General features: G+C 37.3%; 1 protein-coding gene across 5 annotated transcripts in view; it reads left to right on the top strand.

Annotated features, from left to right (window-relative positions):
• The window catches only part of ATP2C1 (ATPase secretory pathway Ca2+ transporting 1), a 155,774-nt gene that overhangs the window by 66,234 nt on the left and 70,760 nt on the right, over positions 1-18,780 (top strand). For all 5 annotated transcript variants that reach the window (XM_070376155.1, XM_070376157.1, XM_070376158.1 and 2 more), the window contains 4 exons: positions 10,074-10,184; positions 11,447-11,563; positions 15,228-15,317; positions 17,528-17,563. In XM_070376155.1, coding sequence (XP_070232256.1) covers positions 10,074-10,184; positions 11,447-11,563; positions 15,228-15,317; positions 17,528-17,563 — 354 coding nt within the window. The remainder of the gene's footprint in view (positions 1-10,073; positions 10,185-11,446; positions 11,564-15,227; positions 15,318-17,527; positions 17,564-18,780) is intronic.

The raw sequence follows: 18,780 nt of genomic DNA, 5'->3' as shown, positions 1-18,780 counted from the left end.
ACAATGGACAGGGAGGCCTGGTGTGCTGCGGTTCATGGGGTCACAGAGTCGGACATGACTGAGTGACTGAACTGATCTGTGTGATGTTGAGGGAGCTCTCATGCTTATTGCTCATTTGTATATCTTCTTTGTAGGAATATATGTTCAAATGTTTTACTCATTTTTAAATGGATTATTGGTCCTTTTATTATTGAATTGTAAGAGTTTAATTATTGAGATATAAGCCCCTTAACAGATGAATGACTTACAGGTATTTTTCCCCATTTTGTGAATTATCCCTTTAAATAACTTTCTTGATGATGTATGTCCTTTGCAGTACGAAACTTTACAATTTTGATGATCAAATTTTTTTGTTTGTTTTTTGTACTTTTTGTGTTATGTCTAGGGCATCGTGATCAAGAAGATTTAAGTCTTTATCTTCTAAGAGTTTTATAGTTTAAATTCTTACATTTAAGTCTTTAATCAATTTGAGTTAACTTGTATGTGGTGTGAGGAGGGGTACAGCAGTATTTTATTTTTTTGTATGGTTAGCCAGTCCACCATTTGCTAAAAAGAGTCTCTTACTAGTCTTTAACAGGGTGAATAGTGCTACTATGTAGCATGTAAGACAAACTAGAAATCTAGTTCATCATTATGGGGGGGCCTGGTATTCCCATCTCTTGAAGAATTTTCCACAGTTTGTTGTAATTGACACAGTCAAAGGCTTTGGCCTAGTCAATAAGGAGAAGTAGATAGTTTTCTGGAACTCTCTTGCTTTTTCTATGGTCCAGCGGATGTTGGCAATTTGATATTTGATTCCTCTGCCTTTTCTAAATCCAGCTTCAACATCTGGGAGTTCTTGGATGACGTACTATTGAAGCCTCCCTTGGAGAATTTTGAGCATTACTTTGCTAGCGTGTGAGATGAGTGCAATTGTGCGGTAGTTTGAACATTTTTTGGCATTACCCTTCTTTGGGATTGGAATGAAAACTGACCTTTTCTAATCCTGTGGCCACTACTGAGTTTTCCAAATTTTCTGGCACATTGAGTGCAGCACTTTCACAGCATCATCCTTTAAGATTTGAAATAGCTCAGCTGGAATTCCATCACCTCCACTAGCTTTGTTCGTTGTGATGCTTCCTAAGGCCCACCTGACTTCACATTCCAGGCTGTCTGGCTCTAGGTGAGTGATCATACCATTGTGGTTATCTGGTCATTAAGATCTTTTTTGTATAGTTCTTCTGTGTATTCTTGCCACCTTTTCTTAATAGCCTCTGCTTCTGTTAGGTCCATATGTTTCTTTCCTTTATTGTTCCCATCTTTGCATGAACTGTTCCCTTGGTATCTCTAATTTTCTTGAAGAGCTCTCTAGTCTTTCGCATTCTGTTGTTTTCCTCTATTTCTCTGCATTGATCGCTGAGGAAGGCTTTCTTACCTCTCCTTGCAAGTCTTTTGAACTCTGCTTTCAGAAGACTATATCTTTCCTTTTCTTCTTTGTCTTTAGCATCTCTTCTTTTCTCAGCTATTTGTAAGGCCTCCTCAGACAAGCATTTTGCCTTTTTGCATTTCTTATTCATGGGGATGGTCTTAATCACTGCTTCCTGTAGAATATCATGAACCTCCATCTGTAGTTCCTCAGGCACTCTGTCAGATCTGATCCCTTGAATCTATTTGTCGCTTCCACTGCAGAATCATAGGGGATTTGATTTAGGTCATACCTGAATGGTCTAGGGGTTTTCCCTACTTTCTTCAATTTATGTCTGAATTTGGCGATAAGGAGTTCATGATCTGAGCCACAGTCAGCTCCCTGTCTTGTTTTTGTTGTCTGTATAGAGATTCTCCATCTTCGGCTGCAAAAAATATAATCAATCTGATTTCAGTATTAACCATCTGGTGATGCCCATGTGTAGAGTTGTCTCTATAGTAGGCTTAATGGTGAACTCCCAAGAGGTTTTACACCAAGCGGGACCTTCCGGTGCCCCCTGTCTCTGTGGTGAGCCCCTCTCGACCCGCGTCTCCACAGGAGGCCTGCCAACACTAGCAGGCAGTTTTGGCTCAGTCTTCTGTGGGGTCACTGCTCCTCTCCTCTGGATCTTGGTGCATGCACAATTTTGTTTGTGCCTCCAAGACTGGAGTCTCTTTTTCCCCAGTCCCCAGGAAGACCTGTAATTAAATCCTGCTGACACTCAAGGCCAGATTCCCTGGGAATTGCCAGTCCCTTTGTCAGATCGTCAGGCTTAGAAGCCTGACATGGGGTTCAGAACCTTTACAACAGTATGAGAACTTCTTTGGTATTATTGTTCTCTAGTCTTTGGGTCACCCATCCAGCAAGTATGACATATTTGATTTTATTGTGATTGTACTCCTCCCACCATCTTGCTACGGCTTCTTCTTTGTCTTTGGACGTGGAGTATCTTTTTTTGGTGGGTTCCAGTGTCCTCCTGTTGATACTTGTTCAGTGGCTGGTCGCACTTCTGGTGCTTTTGCTGGAGGGGATGAGCTCATGCCTTTCTACTCTGCCATCTTGAACCGGAAGTCCAGCTTGTTAATTTGTTAATTGCTTTCATGTTTGGTTTCCACAAAAGTGGAAAAAGCCTTCCTGGCTATTTCCTCATGCAGTTCTCTACTGTAATGAAAATGTTTCATTTTTACAACGAATTGTGATGGGTGAGGAAAAGTAAATATTGTACAATAATGTAGAACAGAAGAGATCATGGGGCAAATGAACCACAACCAACCACACCAGAGGCCGGTCTTCATCCAAAGAAGGTGATGTTGTATGTGATGGGATTGGAAGGGAGTCCTCTATTATGAACTCCTTCTGGAAAACCAAACAATTCATTCCAACAAGTACTGTTCCCAATTAGACCAACTGAAGACAGCACTGAGTGAAACATGTCTGAAATTAGTGAACAGAAAATGCATAATCTTCTATCAGGATAGCACAAAACAACATGTTTCTTTGATGACGAGGGAAAAGTGTTACAGCTTGGCTGAGACGTTCTGATTCATCCATGGTATTCACCAGATGTTGCACCTTCAGGTTTCTATTTATTTCAGTCTTTACAAAATTCTCTTAATGGAAAAAATTTCAGTTCCGTTTTCTCAAAAGATAAAAAGTTTGGAAAAGATGGAATTATGAAGTTGCCTGAAAAATGGCATCACCTTACTGGAAGGTTCTTGCCCTGCTGTGTCCCACCTCCCCTCATGTAAAGTGAAACAACTCTCCTGCTTATCCTTCTTTTCTTGTTCACTAGAACATTTATTGTGTAACGTATCATTCATGGTCTTTTGCTCCCTATTGGTATGTGGCTCCACGAGGCCAGAGTTCTTACCTCTTCAGTCACTTTTGTGTCCCTAGTAGCAAGAATAATGAGCATTGATGATGTGTCAAGGATCTGAATTGAGTGAGTGGATGAATGCTGGCCTTTTTTAGTGACTCACTCTCGCAGTGCTCCCCCTTCCTCACTTGCCCTTCTGTTCGTACCATCCCCTGCCTCAGGCGGCTTCTTGCCGCTCAGGTCCATAAGCATCACTTCCTCATCAGACCTTACCTGCCTTGGTTGGAGTTCCTTAGGTCTCTGATTCCAAGTGCCCTTAGCCGTGGACTTCTCCTTCATGTGTGTGTGTGTGTTAATCACTCAGTCGTGTCTCACTCTTTGTGACCCCATGGACTATAGCCCACCAGGCTACTCCGTCTGTGGATTCTCCAGGCAAGAATACTGGAGTGAGTAGCTATTCCCTTCTCCAGGCATCTTCCTGACCCAGGGATTGAACTCACTGCACTGCAGGGAGACTCATTACCATGTGAGTCACCAGGGAAGCCTTCTTTCTTGTTGTTTTTTGGTCACTTAGTTATGTCCGACTCTTTGCGATGCCATGCACTGCAGTATGCAGGCTTCCCTGTCCTTCACTATCTACTGGAGTTTGTTGAGACTTATGTCCATTGAGTTGGTGATGCCAACCAACCATCTTAGCCTCTGTTTCCTCTTTCTGCTGCCTTCAGTCTTGCCCGGCCTTAGGGTATTTTCCAATGAGTAAGCTCTTCCCATCAGGTGGCCAAAGTATTAGAGCTTCAGCTTCAGCATCAGTCCTTCCAGTGAATATTCAGAGTTGATTTCCTTTAGGATTGACTGGTTTGATCTCCTTGCTGTCCAAGGGACTCTCAAGAGTCTCGTCCAGCATCACAGTTTGAAAGCATTAATTCTTCGGCCCTCAGCCGTCCTTATGGTCAAACCTTCACATCCATATATGACTGCTGGAAAAACCATAGCTTTAAGTATATGGACCTGTGTAGGCAAAGTGATGTCTGCTTTTTAATACGCTGTTTAGGTTTGTCATAGCTTTTCTTCCAAGGAGCAAGCATCTTTTAATTTTATGGCTACAATCACCATCTACATTGATTTTGGAGACGAAGAAAATAAAGTCTGTCACTGTTTGCATTTTTTCCTCATCTATTTGCCATGAGGTGATAGGACCAGTTGCCATTATCTTAGTTTTTTGAATGTTGAGTTTTAAGCCTGCTTTTTCGCTCTCCTCTTTCATCTTCATCAAGAGGTTCTTTAGTTCCTCTTCACTTTCTGCCAAAAGAGTGGTGTCATCTGCATATCTGAGGTTATTGATACTTATCCCAGCAATTTGGATTTCAGCTTGTGATTTATCCAGCCTGGCATTTCTCATGATGTACTCTGCATAAAAGTTAAATAAGCAGGGTGACAATATACAGCCTTGACATACTCCTTTCCCAGTTTTGAACCAGTCTTTTGTTCGATGTCTAATTCTAACTATTGGTTCTTGACCTTGCATACAGGTTTCTCAGGGGGCAAATAAGGTGGTCTGGTATTCCCATCTCTTGAAGAATTTTCCACAGTTTGTTGTGATCCACAGTGTCAAAGGCTTTAGCATAGTCAGTGAAGCAGAAGTAGGTGTTTTTCAGGAATTCTTTTGCTTTTTCTGTGCTTCAGCGCTTGTTGGCAATATGATCTCTTGTTCCTCTGCCTTTTCTAAATCCAGCTTGAACATTTGGAAGTTCACGTTTCACATACTGTTGAAGCCTAGGGTGAAGGATTTGATCATTACCTTGCTAGCATGTGAAATGAGTACAGTTGTACAGTAGTCTGAAGATTCTTTGGCATAACCCTTCTTTGGGATTGGAATGAAAACTGACCTTTTCCAGGGTTGTGAGTTTTCCAAATTTGCTGGCATATTGAGTGTAGCACTTTCATAGCATCATCTTTTAGGATTTGAAACAGCTCAGCTGGAATTTCATCACTTCCACTAGCTTTGTTTGTAGTAATGCTTCCTAAGGCCCACTTCACTTCACACTCCAGGATGTCTGGTTCTAGGTGAGTGATCACAGCATTGTGGTTTTCCAGGTCATTAAGACCTTTTTGTACATTTCTTTGTATTCATACCTCTTCTTAATCTCTTCTGCTTCTGCTAGGTACTTGTGTTTCTGTCCTTTCTTATGTCCATTTTTGCATGAAATGTTCCCTTGGTATCTCCAGTTTTCTTGATGAGATCTTTAGTCTTTCCCATTCTGTTGTTTTCCTCTATTCCTTTGCATTGTTCACTTAAGGCTTTCTTACCTCTCTTTGCTATTCTTTGGAACTCTGCATTCAGATGGTTGTATCTTTTCCTTTCTCCTTTGCCTTTTGCTTCTCTTCTTTTCTCAGCTATTTGTAAGGCCTCATCAGACAACTTTTGCCTTTTTGCATTTCTTTTTCTTGGGAATGGTTTTGGTCACCACTTCCTGTACAGTGTTATGAACCTCTGTCCATAGTTCTTCAGGCATTCTGTCAGATATAATCCTTTGAATTTATTTGTCATTTCCACTGTATAATCGTAGGGGATTTGGTTTAGGTCATACCTGAATGGTCTAGTGGTTTTCCCTACTTCCTTCAATTCCAAATCTGAATTTTGCAATAAGTCATGATCTGAGCTACAGTCAGCTCCCAGTCTTGTTTTTGCTGACTGTTTAGAGCTTCTCCATCTTTGTCTCGAAAGAATATAATCAGTCTGATTTCAGTGTTAACCATCTGGTGATGTCCATGAGTTGCCTCATGTCGTTGGAAGAAGATGTTTGCTATGACAGTGTGCTTTCTTGGCAAAACTCTGTAACCTTTGCCTGTTCATTTTGTACTCCACAGCCAAACTTGCCTGCTACTCCAGGTATCTCTTGACTTCCTGCTTTTGCATTCCAGTCCCCTGTGATGAGAAGGACATCTTTTTTTGATGTTGGTTCTGGAAGGACTTGTAGGTCTTCATAGAACCATTCAGCTTCAGCTTCTTTGGTGTTAGTGGTTGGGGCATAGACTTGGATTACTGTGATGGTGAACGTTTTGCCTTGGAAATGAACCAAGGTCATTCTGTAATTTTTGAGATTGCACTCAGGTACTGCATTTTGGACTCTTGTTGACTGTGAGGGCTACTCCATTTCTTCTAAGGGATATATTGGTTATCTGAATTAAATTCACCCTTTCCCATCCAGTTTAGTTCAGTGATCATAAAATGTTGATCTTCACTCTTGCTATCTCCTGTTTGACCACTTCCGATTTACCTTGACTCATGGACCTAACATTCCAATGTTCCTATGCAGTATTGTTTTTTTACAGCATCAGAGTTTACTTTCACCATCAGACACATCCACAGCTGGGTGTCGTTTAGGCTTTGGCTCAGCCTTAGCGACTATTTCAGTTTCTCTTCCTTTGTGCTATTCTTGTTAATGTCTGTCTTCCCTCCAGTTGTCCTCCCCGTCACTTTGCTCTTTGTTAAATTCTAAGGGCCGAGCACAGAGTCAGATTCTCAATAAATGCAGGTGTTAGTTGAAAGAGTAATGAACAAATTAAAATATTCTTTTTTTTTAATTGCAGGATAATTGATTTACAGAATTTTGTTGTTTTCTGTCAAACCTCCACATGAATCAGCCATAGGTATACATCTATCCCCTGCCTTTTAAACCTCCCTCCCATCTCCCTCCCCATCCACCCCTCTAGATTGACACAGAGCCTCTGTTTGAGTTTCCTGAGCCATACCGCAAATTCCCATCCGCTGTCTATTTTACACATGGTAATGGAAGTTTCCATGTTACTCTTTCCATACATCTTGCCCTCTCCTCCCATCTCCCCATGTCCACAAGTCTATTTTCCATATCTGTCTCTCCATTGCTTCCCCACAAATAAATTCCCCAGTACCATTTTTCTAGATTCCATATATATGCGTTAGGATATGATACTTATCCTTCTCTTTCTGACTCACTTCACTCTGTGTAATAGGTTCTAGGTTCATCCACCTCATCAGAACTGACTCAAAGGCGTTCCTTTTATGGCTGAGTAATATTCCATTGTGTATATGTACCATACCTTCTTTATCCATTCATCTGTTGATGGGCATCTAGGTTGCTTTCATGTTCTAGCCATTGTAAATAGTGCTGCAATGAACAGTGGGATACATGTGTCTTTTTTCAATTTTGATTTTCTCAGGGTATATGCCTAGGAGTGGGATTACTGGGTCATATGGTGGTTTTATTTTATTCCTAGGTTTTTAAGGAATCTCCATACCATCCTCCATAGTGGCTGTATCAATTTACATTCCCACCAACAGTGCAAGAGTGTTCCCTTTTCTCTACACCCTCTCCAGCATTTATTGTTTGTAGACTTTTTGATGGTGGCCATTCTGGCTGGGGTGAGGTGATATCTCATTGTAATTTTGATTTGCATTTCTCTAATAATGAGTGATGTTGAGTATATTTTCATGTTTGTTAGCCATCTGTATGTCGTCTTTGGAAAAATGTCTGTTTAGTTCTTTTTCCCACTTTTTGATTGGGCTGTTTGTTTTTTTGGTATTGAGTTGTATGAGCTGCTTGTATATTTTGGAAATTAATCATTTATCCATTATTTCATTTGCTATTATTTTTTCCCATTGTGAAGGTTGTCTTTTCACCTTGCTTATAGTGTCCTTTGCTGTGCAAAAGCTTTTAAGTTTAATCAGGTTTGACTTGTTTACTTTCGTTTTTATTTCCATTACCGTAGTAGGTGGGTCATAGAGGATCTTGCTTTGATAAAATATTTTTATGATCTATATAACTAACAATCCATCACAGTTGGTCAATGTCAGTAACATTTGCTTAAAAAGATAATAGGATTAAAACTTAATGATCTCATAGTTTTAAGTTGACATGGAGTCTAGGGAGCATAAATACAGTTAGCATCATAGCCTTTCAGCAAGAATTTTCTGTGCTGTGTCCCCTCTGTGTTGTGGAAACCGGTTCTTACAGTGGATGGCCATCCAGCTCTGCCACCATCCCTAGCATCGGGCACCCTTTATTCTAAGTCTGATGTTGGTCTTCTGTAAAGTCACCCTTTGGTTTTGGGTTGCCCTCTTCCTTTCTTATATTTAGAGGGTTATCTTATCCTTTATTAAGTGAAATAGTCTCACTTCCTTCTTTTGACCTCTTTTGAGCCCATGTAATGCTTCTGAGGGATTTTATGTAGTGTATTCCAGCATAGACCCTATTATGTATCAAATACCAAAGGATAACTTTTTAAAAAGTGTTTTTATGAGTAGTAATATATTTAATAGAAGAACTGTTGCAAATCTAGCTTTATTAACTTTAATGATTTGCTTCTTTACTGAGCTCATTATATTATTGAGAATGTACATATAAATATTAGTTTTGGGAAAAACAGCTATTTCAGTGCTTATTACTAGTTGGGTGAATGCTCCATAAATGGATGTAATCCTCAAACAACTTTAGGCACTATTTATCCTCGCATATGAAGAAACTGATATATATGAACCTTAGAAATAAAAGATTTTCTTAATCTCATTGTCACTGCAGGCAATGGAAACCTATTTGATCCTTCTTAATTATTTCACAAGATAAAATAACCATGTTGAGAAAAGTACTCTGTTTTCAGTTTCTTAAGAATTTTTGGTCACTAATATCTTATCATTAAAGGAAAATTGTTATGGTCTTTTCTTTAAAATACTTAAATATTTATTGTCTTTGTAATAGGTGGGATTAGAAAACATGCATATGATTGTTCCAAAACTTGGTTATTTGCATTGCTATTGCTATTTACTATTTTTTGGAGTAAGTACAGCTTTTTTTTTTTTAATGAATAGAGGCCTCTATAGTGACCCTTTAACTTAAATTATTATTCTTTGACCTTATATGTTGTCTTAAAATTGTCTTTAGAGGAATATTTAATCCTGTTTGTTGATTATTCAAGATTGAAAACATTTCACCTGATAGCTTAAAGATTTGTGTCTTGGCGTTAAGATGATCACTTCATTTTCAGTATTGTTTAAATCAGTGGATGTGGGGCAGGCGACTGAATTGTTTTCTTCTCTAAAGTTTCAGTGTGTAGCTTTTGTCTCTCTTTCACATACTTCGTCAAAACTTTGTCTACAAAGAAGTGTGGATTGGGGATTTATTTCTAGAACTGTGTTAAAACACTTTGTGTAGATATTTGTTTATGAAGCTATGTCGAGTAGGTGTCATGGTTACTGTCATCTCTAAGGTTCATTCTGCTTGTCCCTTCACTCTTCCTATGTGTCCTCTGCTTGTCTGGTCTCTGCTTTCCATTTCCTCTAGTTTGGGAATGGATCTATAAGTCTCATGTTCTGTGTTGGTGCTTTGGCAGAGTAGCCTGGTGCCTGGATAGTTAAGAAATGAGCTGATCAACAGTAGTGTTAGAATGGAACAAGCTTAGCTGTTCCTTGTACCTCATGTTAAACATAATGAGTTTAGAGGATTATGACTCTGTGTAACGATTGGAATCTGCTAGACAGGACATCTGTTTTACTTTTTACTGATTAATTTGGTGTAGAAATAGCATCTTTTTTTGCAGTATGAAAATTATTTTGTATTCTAGCTTTCAGTGGTAGCTTATTTTCTGAAATGTGCTTTTTAGAATAGCATGTTAGTATAAAATTATCTTAATAGGACTGGATACTCTTTATTAGTCTGAAAATATTTGTTTTTTAACTGTGATAAAAGTTTCTGGGAACATTTGAATTTTCATTTATTCTGGACAGCATTAGAATTGTTTAGTATATGCAAATATTTTTCCTTTGGTTTTGTTTCCTAGGTTGCACGTTTTCAAAAAATTCCTAATGCTGAAAATGAGACAATGATTCCGGTATTGACATCAAAAAAAGCAAGTGAATTACCAGTCAGTGAAGTTGCAAGCATTCTCCAAGTAAGTTCTTGGTGGGGAGGAAGGGAGTGTATAGTAGAATGAGCCACTTAGCTAAGTGCTATCCAGTAGAATTCTCTGTTCCGCAGGTGTGTGTGGCTAGTGGTTGCCTGATAGGATGGTGCAGCTCTGGATCATTAGTGTTCCCAGAAACTGTTAGTGCTGTGTGAGGATTAGTTGGATTAGGAAAGTGATCAATTTAATTATAACATAAGTGGAGTTAGGAGTTTTATCCTTTTTTATGTTTCCTACTGTAAAAGCTAAATATAAGTTCGGAACTGCAAATAAATTTTTGCTTATGTAATTTAGTCTCTTCCTAGTTTTTCACAGTCTAATGAAACATGAGGAAAAGAATATTTAAAATTTTCTCTTCAGAATTCACATAATTTAATAATGCATTAAAAACATTGCATAACCCCCCTTTTTTTGTAAAGGTTTTTTTGGGGCGGGTTGTATTTATACTCTGTTTTAAAGCCACTTACTTTAAATATATTTAGGTATCGCAAGACTCTGTTATTGACCTCTATTATAAAGCTTTTGGTCAGAGAAACTACTTCAGAGATGCACGTAATTTCATTCTATTTGATAGTTTCAAATAACAAGTCAGGAGAGGTAGTGACTGAAGAATGTAGGTGGTGTTTGAGGACTTAACTTCATTATTTTCAGTAATTTAGGAACCACAGATTTTCTTCTTGGAATAAATGTACAGTCTAAGAACAAAAGGTAATACCAACCTCAGTTTTGATAGGCTCAGAGTACAGGAAAGATGCATAATCTTTTGGAGAAACTAATTTTAGAAGACAGTAAGACAACAGTGGGAACCAAGAAAACTAGTTAAAATGTACTTACAATTTGCTTTCTGTACATTGTCACTGGTTTGTGTTACTCCTCTTTCCACATAAAAATCATAATTTTTTGTTTATTAATCTAGTTGCTTATCTTAACATTTTTTTATTGAGATATAATTTATATAGACTACAGTGTACTCATTAAATATACAATTTGCATTTTGGCAAATATAGCCGTCATCACAATGAAGATGTAGAAAATTTTCATCACTCTAAATAGATTCCACGTGTTTTTTGTAGCTAATCCTTCCATTGCTCTTGGCCCCAGGCAGTCACTGATACGCTTTGTCCCCATAGATGAATTTTGACTGTCACAGAAGTTCCTGTAAATATGACCATACCTATGTACTTTTTCTGTGTTTTCTCCTTTGTTTTCTGCTAATATTTTCAGTAACTTGTATATATAAAATCTCATAGGCTGATCTTCAGAATGGTCTAAACAAATGTGAAGTAAGTCATAGGAGAGCCTTCCATGGCTGGAATGAGTTTGATATCAGTGAAGATGAGCCACTATGGAAGAAGTATATTTCTCAGGTATATTTTTATTTTCTCATGCTGTGTACTTTACATGTATTTTTGTTAATGTATTTTTTGACTTTTGTGAAGTTATTTATGGAGAAAGAAAATAATATTAAAATTTTTTTTTTTACTTAATTTGTTTCATTTGTTAGAGTTTACTCTTGGTTGGAATTTCTATAATTTTTAGTGTGTAAATCTTTAAGGGCTTATATCACATGGAGGTGATATAGTGGTTTCCTTTGGAAGTGTCTTATATATATTTTTTATTATAGAAATGTTAGTATTTTTTAAAGTAATATGACTAGTTTAGAAAATTAGCAAAAGGCAATCCAGACTGCCTGGTTACAAATTCCACCTTTCTTTATTACTATTAATAGCTTGTGTGTCCCTTATTATCCTCTGAGTGTTAACTAGAAAATGGAGATAATAATCTTAGGAGATAGTAGCTATCAATAGAAAATAGCTATTTTTAATTATTAGGTTGGTGAAAAAGTAATTGCGGTTTCAGACTGTGAATATCAAATCATTATAACTAGGCTCAAACACATCTTTATTAATCAAAATAGGAACTATTGCAATCAACACATTTTTTCAATGAGAAATAAGTTTGTTTATTCTTGTAACATAAAAATCTATGCTTTGGGATATGACAAACTCTTGGAAAGCATTTTCTCCTTCCTGCTGGTTGTGGAAGCATTTGTCCTTCAAAAACTTGTTGAGATGCCTGAAGAAGTGGTCGTCAGTTGATGAGTGGTCAGGTGAATATGGTGGATGAGGCAAAATTTTGTAGCCTAATTTGTTCAACTTTTGAAGTGTTGGTTGTGCACTGTGAGGTCGGGTGTTGTGCAGAAAAATTGGGCCCTTTCTTTTGACAGATGCTGGCTTTAGGCTTAGTAGTTTTTGGTGTGTCTCATGGATTTGCTGAGCATACTTCTCAGATGTAATGGTTTTGCCAGGATTCAGAAAGCTATCGTGAATGATACCTTTAGCAGACCAACAAACAGTGACCATGACCTTTTTTTGATCCGAGTTTGGCTTTGGGAAGTGCTTTGGAGTTTCTTGTGGCTTCCCTGGTGGTTTCTTCTTGGTCCATCACTGAGCTGATTGTTGCCAGTTGTCATATAAAATCCACTTTTTGTTACACATCACAGTCGGATCAAGAAATGCTTTGTTTTCATTGCATAAAAAAGAGAAGACGACACTTAAAAATGATGATTTTTTGATTTGCTGTCAGCTCATGAGGCACCCACTTATGGAGTTTTTTCACCTTTTCAATTTGCTTCAAATGCTGAATGACCATAGAATGGTCAGTGTTGAGTTCTTTGGCAATTTCTTGTGTAGGATCACCTTCAATGATCCTCTCAATTGGTCGTTGTCAACTTCTGATGACCAGTCACTGCACTCCTCACCTTCAAGGCTCTTGTCTCCTTTGCAAAACTTCTTAATCCACCACTGCACTGTACATTCATTAGCAGTTCTTGGGTCAAATGCATCATTGATGTTGTGAGCTATCTCCGCTGCTTTACATTTTGAACTCAAGAAAATTGCTCGAATTTGCTTTTTGTCTAACATCTCATTTCCCTAGTCTAAAATAAACATAAATAGCAAGTAATAAGTCATTAGCAAAAAAACAAAGTGAGAAATGTGCATTAAAATGATGTATAACATAACCACATTTATTTAAGAATGTATTCCAATATCAAATGGCAAAGTTAAGCAGTGCAAAACCGCAGTTACTTTTGCACCAACCTATTATATTTTATTAATATCTTAATCTTTTCAGAAAGATTTGCTGTAGGGTTTTTCTTACCTTGATAATAAGCATGTTAGTGAAAAGCTACAAACTTCCTGTGGCCAATTTTTAGCTAGTAGAGTTAGTTTTGTCAAACAGATTCTTTTTAGTAAAGAAACTTTGTAATGCCTTCTAATCTTTAGATTCTTTTTTTTACAAAATCTATGTTTAACTTTTCTATGGGGCCTTGCTTGTTAATGAACCAAAATTTACCCTGTTGTTAAATGAATTTGTCTAAAGTAGAAAAACTGAATTTTTAGGGACGAACTTTGTGTCCATCTTGTTTTTAATGGAATATTTTTTTATGTATTTTTGTATGCTCACCTTTACCGTATTTCCGCATCATCCAGAACTTCAGGAAGTTTATTCTGGATTTACAAATTACAGTGATTTGACTTATCACTGGGTAATATGATTTAATGTTTTACTTTCTTGATCCTGTTTCAAAGTCAGAGTACTTGCATCATGGTATTGCTGTGAGAATGAAATGAAATAGTGCTTGTAATATAGTTAAGTAATAATTAGCATCAATTATTAATGCTATAATTAGCATTAAATATCAGTTGTTAATCATAAAGCACTGAGTGACTCTTCATTCCTCTACATTGAACAGCGTCTTTGTTGTTCTACAGACATTTGTCTAGAGCCTGCCATCTATCAGGTAGTGTCCTTAGTACCACGGCACAGCTTTTTTTAGGGGCACATGAAATGATCGTGGACCTTGCTTTCAGAGTGTGATAATAACAGCTAACGTTGGCGGGTTTTATAGTCTACACAGTGCTTTAATATACGTTCTTGGTTAATCCTTACACAGTTTTTAGTACAAGGTAGTATTTTAGTAGATGAAGCACCTCTGGGGCTTAAAAAATCAAGGAATTGGATTCAAACACAGGTATTCTGACTCAGTTTGTGTGTGGTTTGTAAACCCTGAACCACATTGCAGATGTAGTTTTATTTTGTTAGAGCAGTTATTTTCAGTCCTCTGTGCATTAGAGTGACTTGGGGGAATGCTTTAAAAATGCTAAAGCCTGGGTCCTGTGCCCAGAGATTCTGGTTTGTTTGCTGTGGTGTGAATGTGGACATTTGCTGGAAGTCCTTCACAAGATTCTGATGTGAAGCAGAGTTGTAAACGCTGTGCCAGGGAATGGAACCATAAAGGAAGTAGGAGGTGGTGGTGTCTAATTTCAGAGTTAATGATATCCAGAGGCTGAGGCTATCCGCTATGATGGATTCTTTGCAAAGTGACCTTGCAGCTTTGACAGCTATTGGCAGCGTTTCATCAGAGGAAGGCAATCCAGCAGCAGAGCTCTGATGTTTAACTGGATGTCCAACTGGAAGGATTTGGGGTTGTTCTGATGCTTGTTTGTTTTAAGAGCTTCTTGATTGAGTTGGTGCTGTGGTTTTTATTTCTTTAGATACTGTTGTCTCTGCTAGCTAGATGTCAGGGAAACCAGTGTTGGGAAAATATTCAGCTTCTTCTGTGGCGAGGATCTTACTGTATGCTCTTAGTTGCACTGGTGGGTGGGATCTGGTTGTTCCTGTGGTGGGTGAGTCAACCACAGAATTGTAATTTATGTCCATTTACTTAAAATACAGGATTGATGAGAGTGTTTGAAGTTCATAATTTAGGTATTCTAACCAGTGCTTAATATAAATCTTTATCTTAAAAGTCATTTTCCATTTATTCTAGACCCAATAGAAATTCAGAACAGCTTATTGGTTAAATTAATAAGTACTAAAAATACATGTGTATTCTAAGAATTGGTCAATTCTTAGTTTTACATAATAATGCTGTGATATTGTTTTCTTTTTTTAAGGCTTTTGTTGGATGGTATACAACTATCATTCATGCAAAACTGTTGAATTGCTATTTGTTTTCACTTTCAGTTTAAAAATCCCCTTATTATGCTGCTTCTGGCTTCTGCAGTCATCAGTGTTTTAATGCATCAGTTTGATGATGCTGTCAGTATCACTGTGGTAAGAAAAATATATGTATTTTTAAATTGGTAGTTAATTGTATAAATTAGGATTGGCTTTTATTTTAGAAAATGAATTGAGGGATGCCTTATTGTTTTCTTCAGGTTTGCTTTTTTTTTAGATTCTGGTTTTAGTTGCAGTGATCTCAAGTAATGTTCAAGGGTTTGTGATTGGCACCCTTGGAAATTATTTAACAACCTGATAATTTCATAGATGTGAAACATTTTATAATAATTTTCCAATTAAATATTTACTTTCTTTTACTTTCCAATTGAGAGTATGTTTGACTAGTTGTGAACTGAAGCCTAACATTTTTGAAATTAAAAATATTTAACAATGCACTGTATATTTACTATGTAAGATTTTGTTCTCTCCAGCTAGGTTATTCTAGTTTTCATCTTTTTTTTTTCTTGCCCCTCTGTTTCATTGTAGTATAAAATTTTATAGTAAGTCTAAGCATTGATTAAAGCAAGTGTGTTTTGCTTAACTGCACAGGAGAAATGAACACAGAGCTTCAAAGTCTCCAGCTTTTGCTTGTGGACTCCTGGGAGTCTATGAGATTCTTTTAGGGAGCATGTGAGGCCAGAACTACTTTCATAAAGCTAAAACGTTATTTGTCTTTTTGCTATAGACATTTGCATTAATGGAGCAAAAGTGATGTGGGTAAAACCATTAGAGCTTCGGTCTGAATCAAGATAGTGGCACCCATCTAGTAAACTGTTTAGTACTTACTGTTTTCTTTCACTGTTTCTCTTAGTAATGTTTTCGATAAAACAGTAAAAATTAATTTTACTGAATTTTGATCCTTAAGTATATACCTTTTTATTGTTCTTTGTGATGAAATACGAAGTACTCATTGACGTATGGGGATTGTCCCAAGGAAAGGTTGTGTGCTGAAGTGAACTAGCCTTTTACTCCAAAGAATGACTGATACACAAACTGTGGTTATTAAGACTTGAATAATTGGCATACCTTTTTTTGAAAGTGAGTGAAATAACCTTTCACTACAAGAGAAACAACTGACAGAATTTGTTACCAATAGTAAAATTCAAGCTTTCAGTAGTAACTAGAACTTTGCAAAATTTTTATGCAGGATAGCTCCCCTATTTTAAGACCTTATTCTAATGAGATCAGTAGGGATTTCAGTGAATGTGATTTTTTTTTTAACAGTTATAAAATGTGTCAACACTTGGAAGATTTGAATAACCCAGTGAATCAGCCTTTTCTAAATGACCTGTGCATGATGATACAAAATATTCATTCACAATAGTAAGGAGACTGATTCTAATGTAACAGACTATGAAAAGTTCACTGATCTAGTTTTAGAGTCTACATTGCACATTACTTTTAAAGTTACTAGCAGTTGTCTAATTTTGGTGTAGTAGCTAAGAATAAAAACCACGATTATTTGAAAAGGCTTTTAAAATAAACTCCTCCCTTTCCAACAGTATCTGTATGAGGTTGAATTTTTTTCATATGCTTTAGCCAAATTAACATATGTCAGTAAATTAAATGCAGAAGCAGATAGGAGAATGGAAGAACCCAAATGAATTTCTTGGCCAACCCAGTATTAAAGCGGACACCAACGATAGAAAAATTGAAAGCACTGCCACTTTTCTCACAATTTTGGGGAGGGATATATTTTTCATAGGGCTTCCCTGGTGGCTCAGTGGTAAGGCATCTGCCTGCCTATTCAGGAGACATGAGTTTCATCCTTGAGTTGGAAAGATCCTCTGAAGAAGGAAATGATAACCCACTCCAGTATTCTTGCTGGAAGTTCCATGGACAGAGGAGCCTGGTTGGCTACAATCTGTGGGATTGCAAAAGAGTTTTTCATAAAAAATATTGTACGTGTTAACATGTAATGGGCTTACGTTTTTTAGTAAGTTAAAACCCAGTAATTAAAGAAGTATTTAATATGGTAAATATCAGTAGCTATTAGTCACATAAACAAAAGCTGGCCCTCAGTTTGTAAAGGGATCCTGAGATCAAAGGGTTTAAGAAACAATCCTGGGGAGGCAGACTCCTGTCAGCTGTGGGTTTTTCCACCCCTAGGCCTCAAGGCAGAATTGTGAGTCCTTCCCTGGCTCTCCTGTGCTTAGTGTCTGGTGTCTTGGGGCTGCAGAGTCAGAAAAATAAAATATGATTTAATAATTATTTCAGAAGTTGCAGTGTCTGATTTAAAAAACTTGTTTCTTTGTTTTGTTTAGGCAATACTTATCGTTGTTACGGTCGCCTTCGTTCAGGTGAGTACGTCTATTTTGATAACATCATAAAATGGTATTTTAGTTAATTGCTTCAAAACATCAAGTTGGTTTATGTTAAAATGTGTAATTATTGGGGGATGGGTATGTTCAGAATAATTTGCTCTGTGTTTTTGAAATAATTTCAGAAACAGTAACTCTTAAAGGAAGTTTGTGGAACCAACACGACTGCTTTGATATAGACAGTGGCATGAAGAAAATCTAGTTTTCTATTTGATGGTGTTTCTATTTAAAGTTAACTGAAGCAGATGGAAACAAAAAGTACAGAAATAGAAATAAAATCCAGCAATACTCTTTTAAATGTTTTCCAGTTAAAAAATTGGGTCAGGGTTCAGACTCCTTTTCATCCATGGAAGGGATGTTCTGATCTGGATCGAACTCCCCCATTCAGCACAGGCACTGAGACAGTAAAGAAAATATATGAAAAGGAACCCTGTTTAAAAAAATTAATGTGAATATTGTAGAGATAATGTCTGAATTTCTATTGACTAGTGGAGAAGGCAATGGCACCCCACTCCAGTGTTCTTGTCTGGAGAATCCCAGGGACCAGGGAGCCTGGTGGGCTGCCGTCTATGGGGTTGCACAGAGTTGGACACGACTGAAGCGACTTTAGCAGCAGCAGCAGCAGCAGTGTAGACATAAATAAAAACATGGGCTTAGTTTTATGTTTCTTTAAATATCTAATAACTTCTGCAGGTTTTAGAACAATGTTGGCAGGCGTCATTTGATGGTTAAAAATTTGAAGCATCGTTAATAAGACTAGAAGAATTATTCTAGTTTAAGGAAAACTGTAATGTGTCATTTGAAGTTCATGTTTATAATCGAAAGAGCATATTTTAAGTGGCTGTGGTTATTTTCGCATCTGTGATATATTCCTTGGATATTTCCTGTCATCATGCAGGTGTCCTGTGATAATCTCTAATTTAGTAATTTGTTTTATAGCCACCCAGTGTAAAAATGCCGGTTGGAATCAGATTATCTGCAACAGCTTTGTGAGTTGCTTTAGTACACCATCAGGGATCCTGTATCTAGGAAATGCTCTTTTATGTTTTAACATAAACATTACCTTAAGGCAGGTTGAGGGCTAGTTTAGCAGAGGTCATTCCAGGCTGGGTCTCATTCATGGTCATTTGCATGGTATGACCGACCCATTGGACCAGTAGCTGGAATGCTTTTGCGTCACTAGTAGTGCTACAGAC

This window comes from Bos mutus, chromosome 1 (assembly GCF_027580195.1).
Source record: "Bos mutus isolate GX-2022 chromosome 1, NWIPB_WYAK_1.1, whole genome shotgun sequence".
NCBI lineage: Eukaryota > Metazoa > Chordata > Mammalia > Artiodactyla > Bovidae > Bos > Bos mutus.
This window is presented reverse-complemented; position numbering and strand designations above follow the sequence as displayed.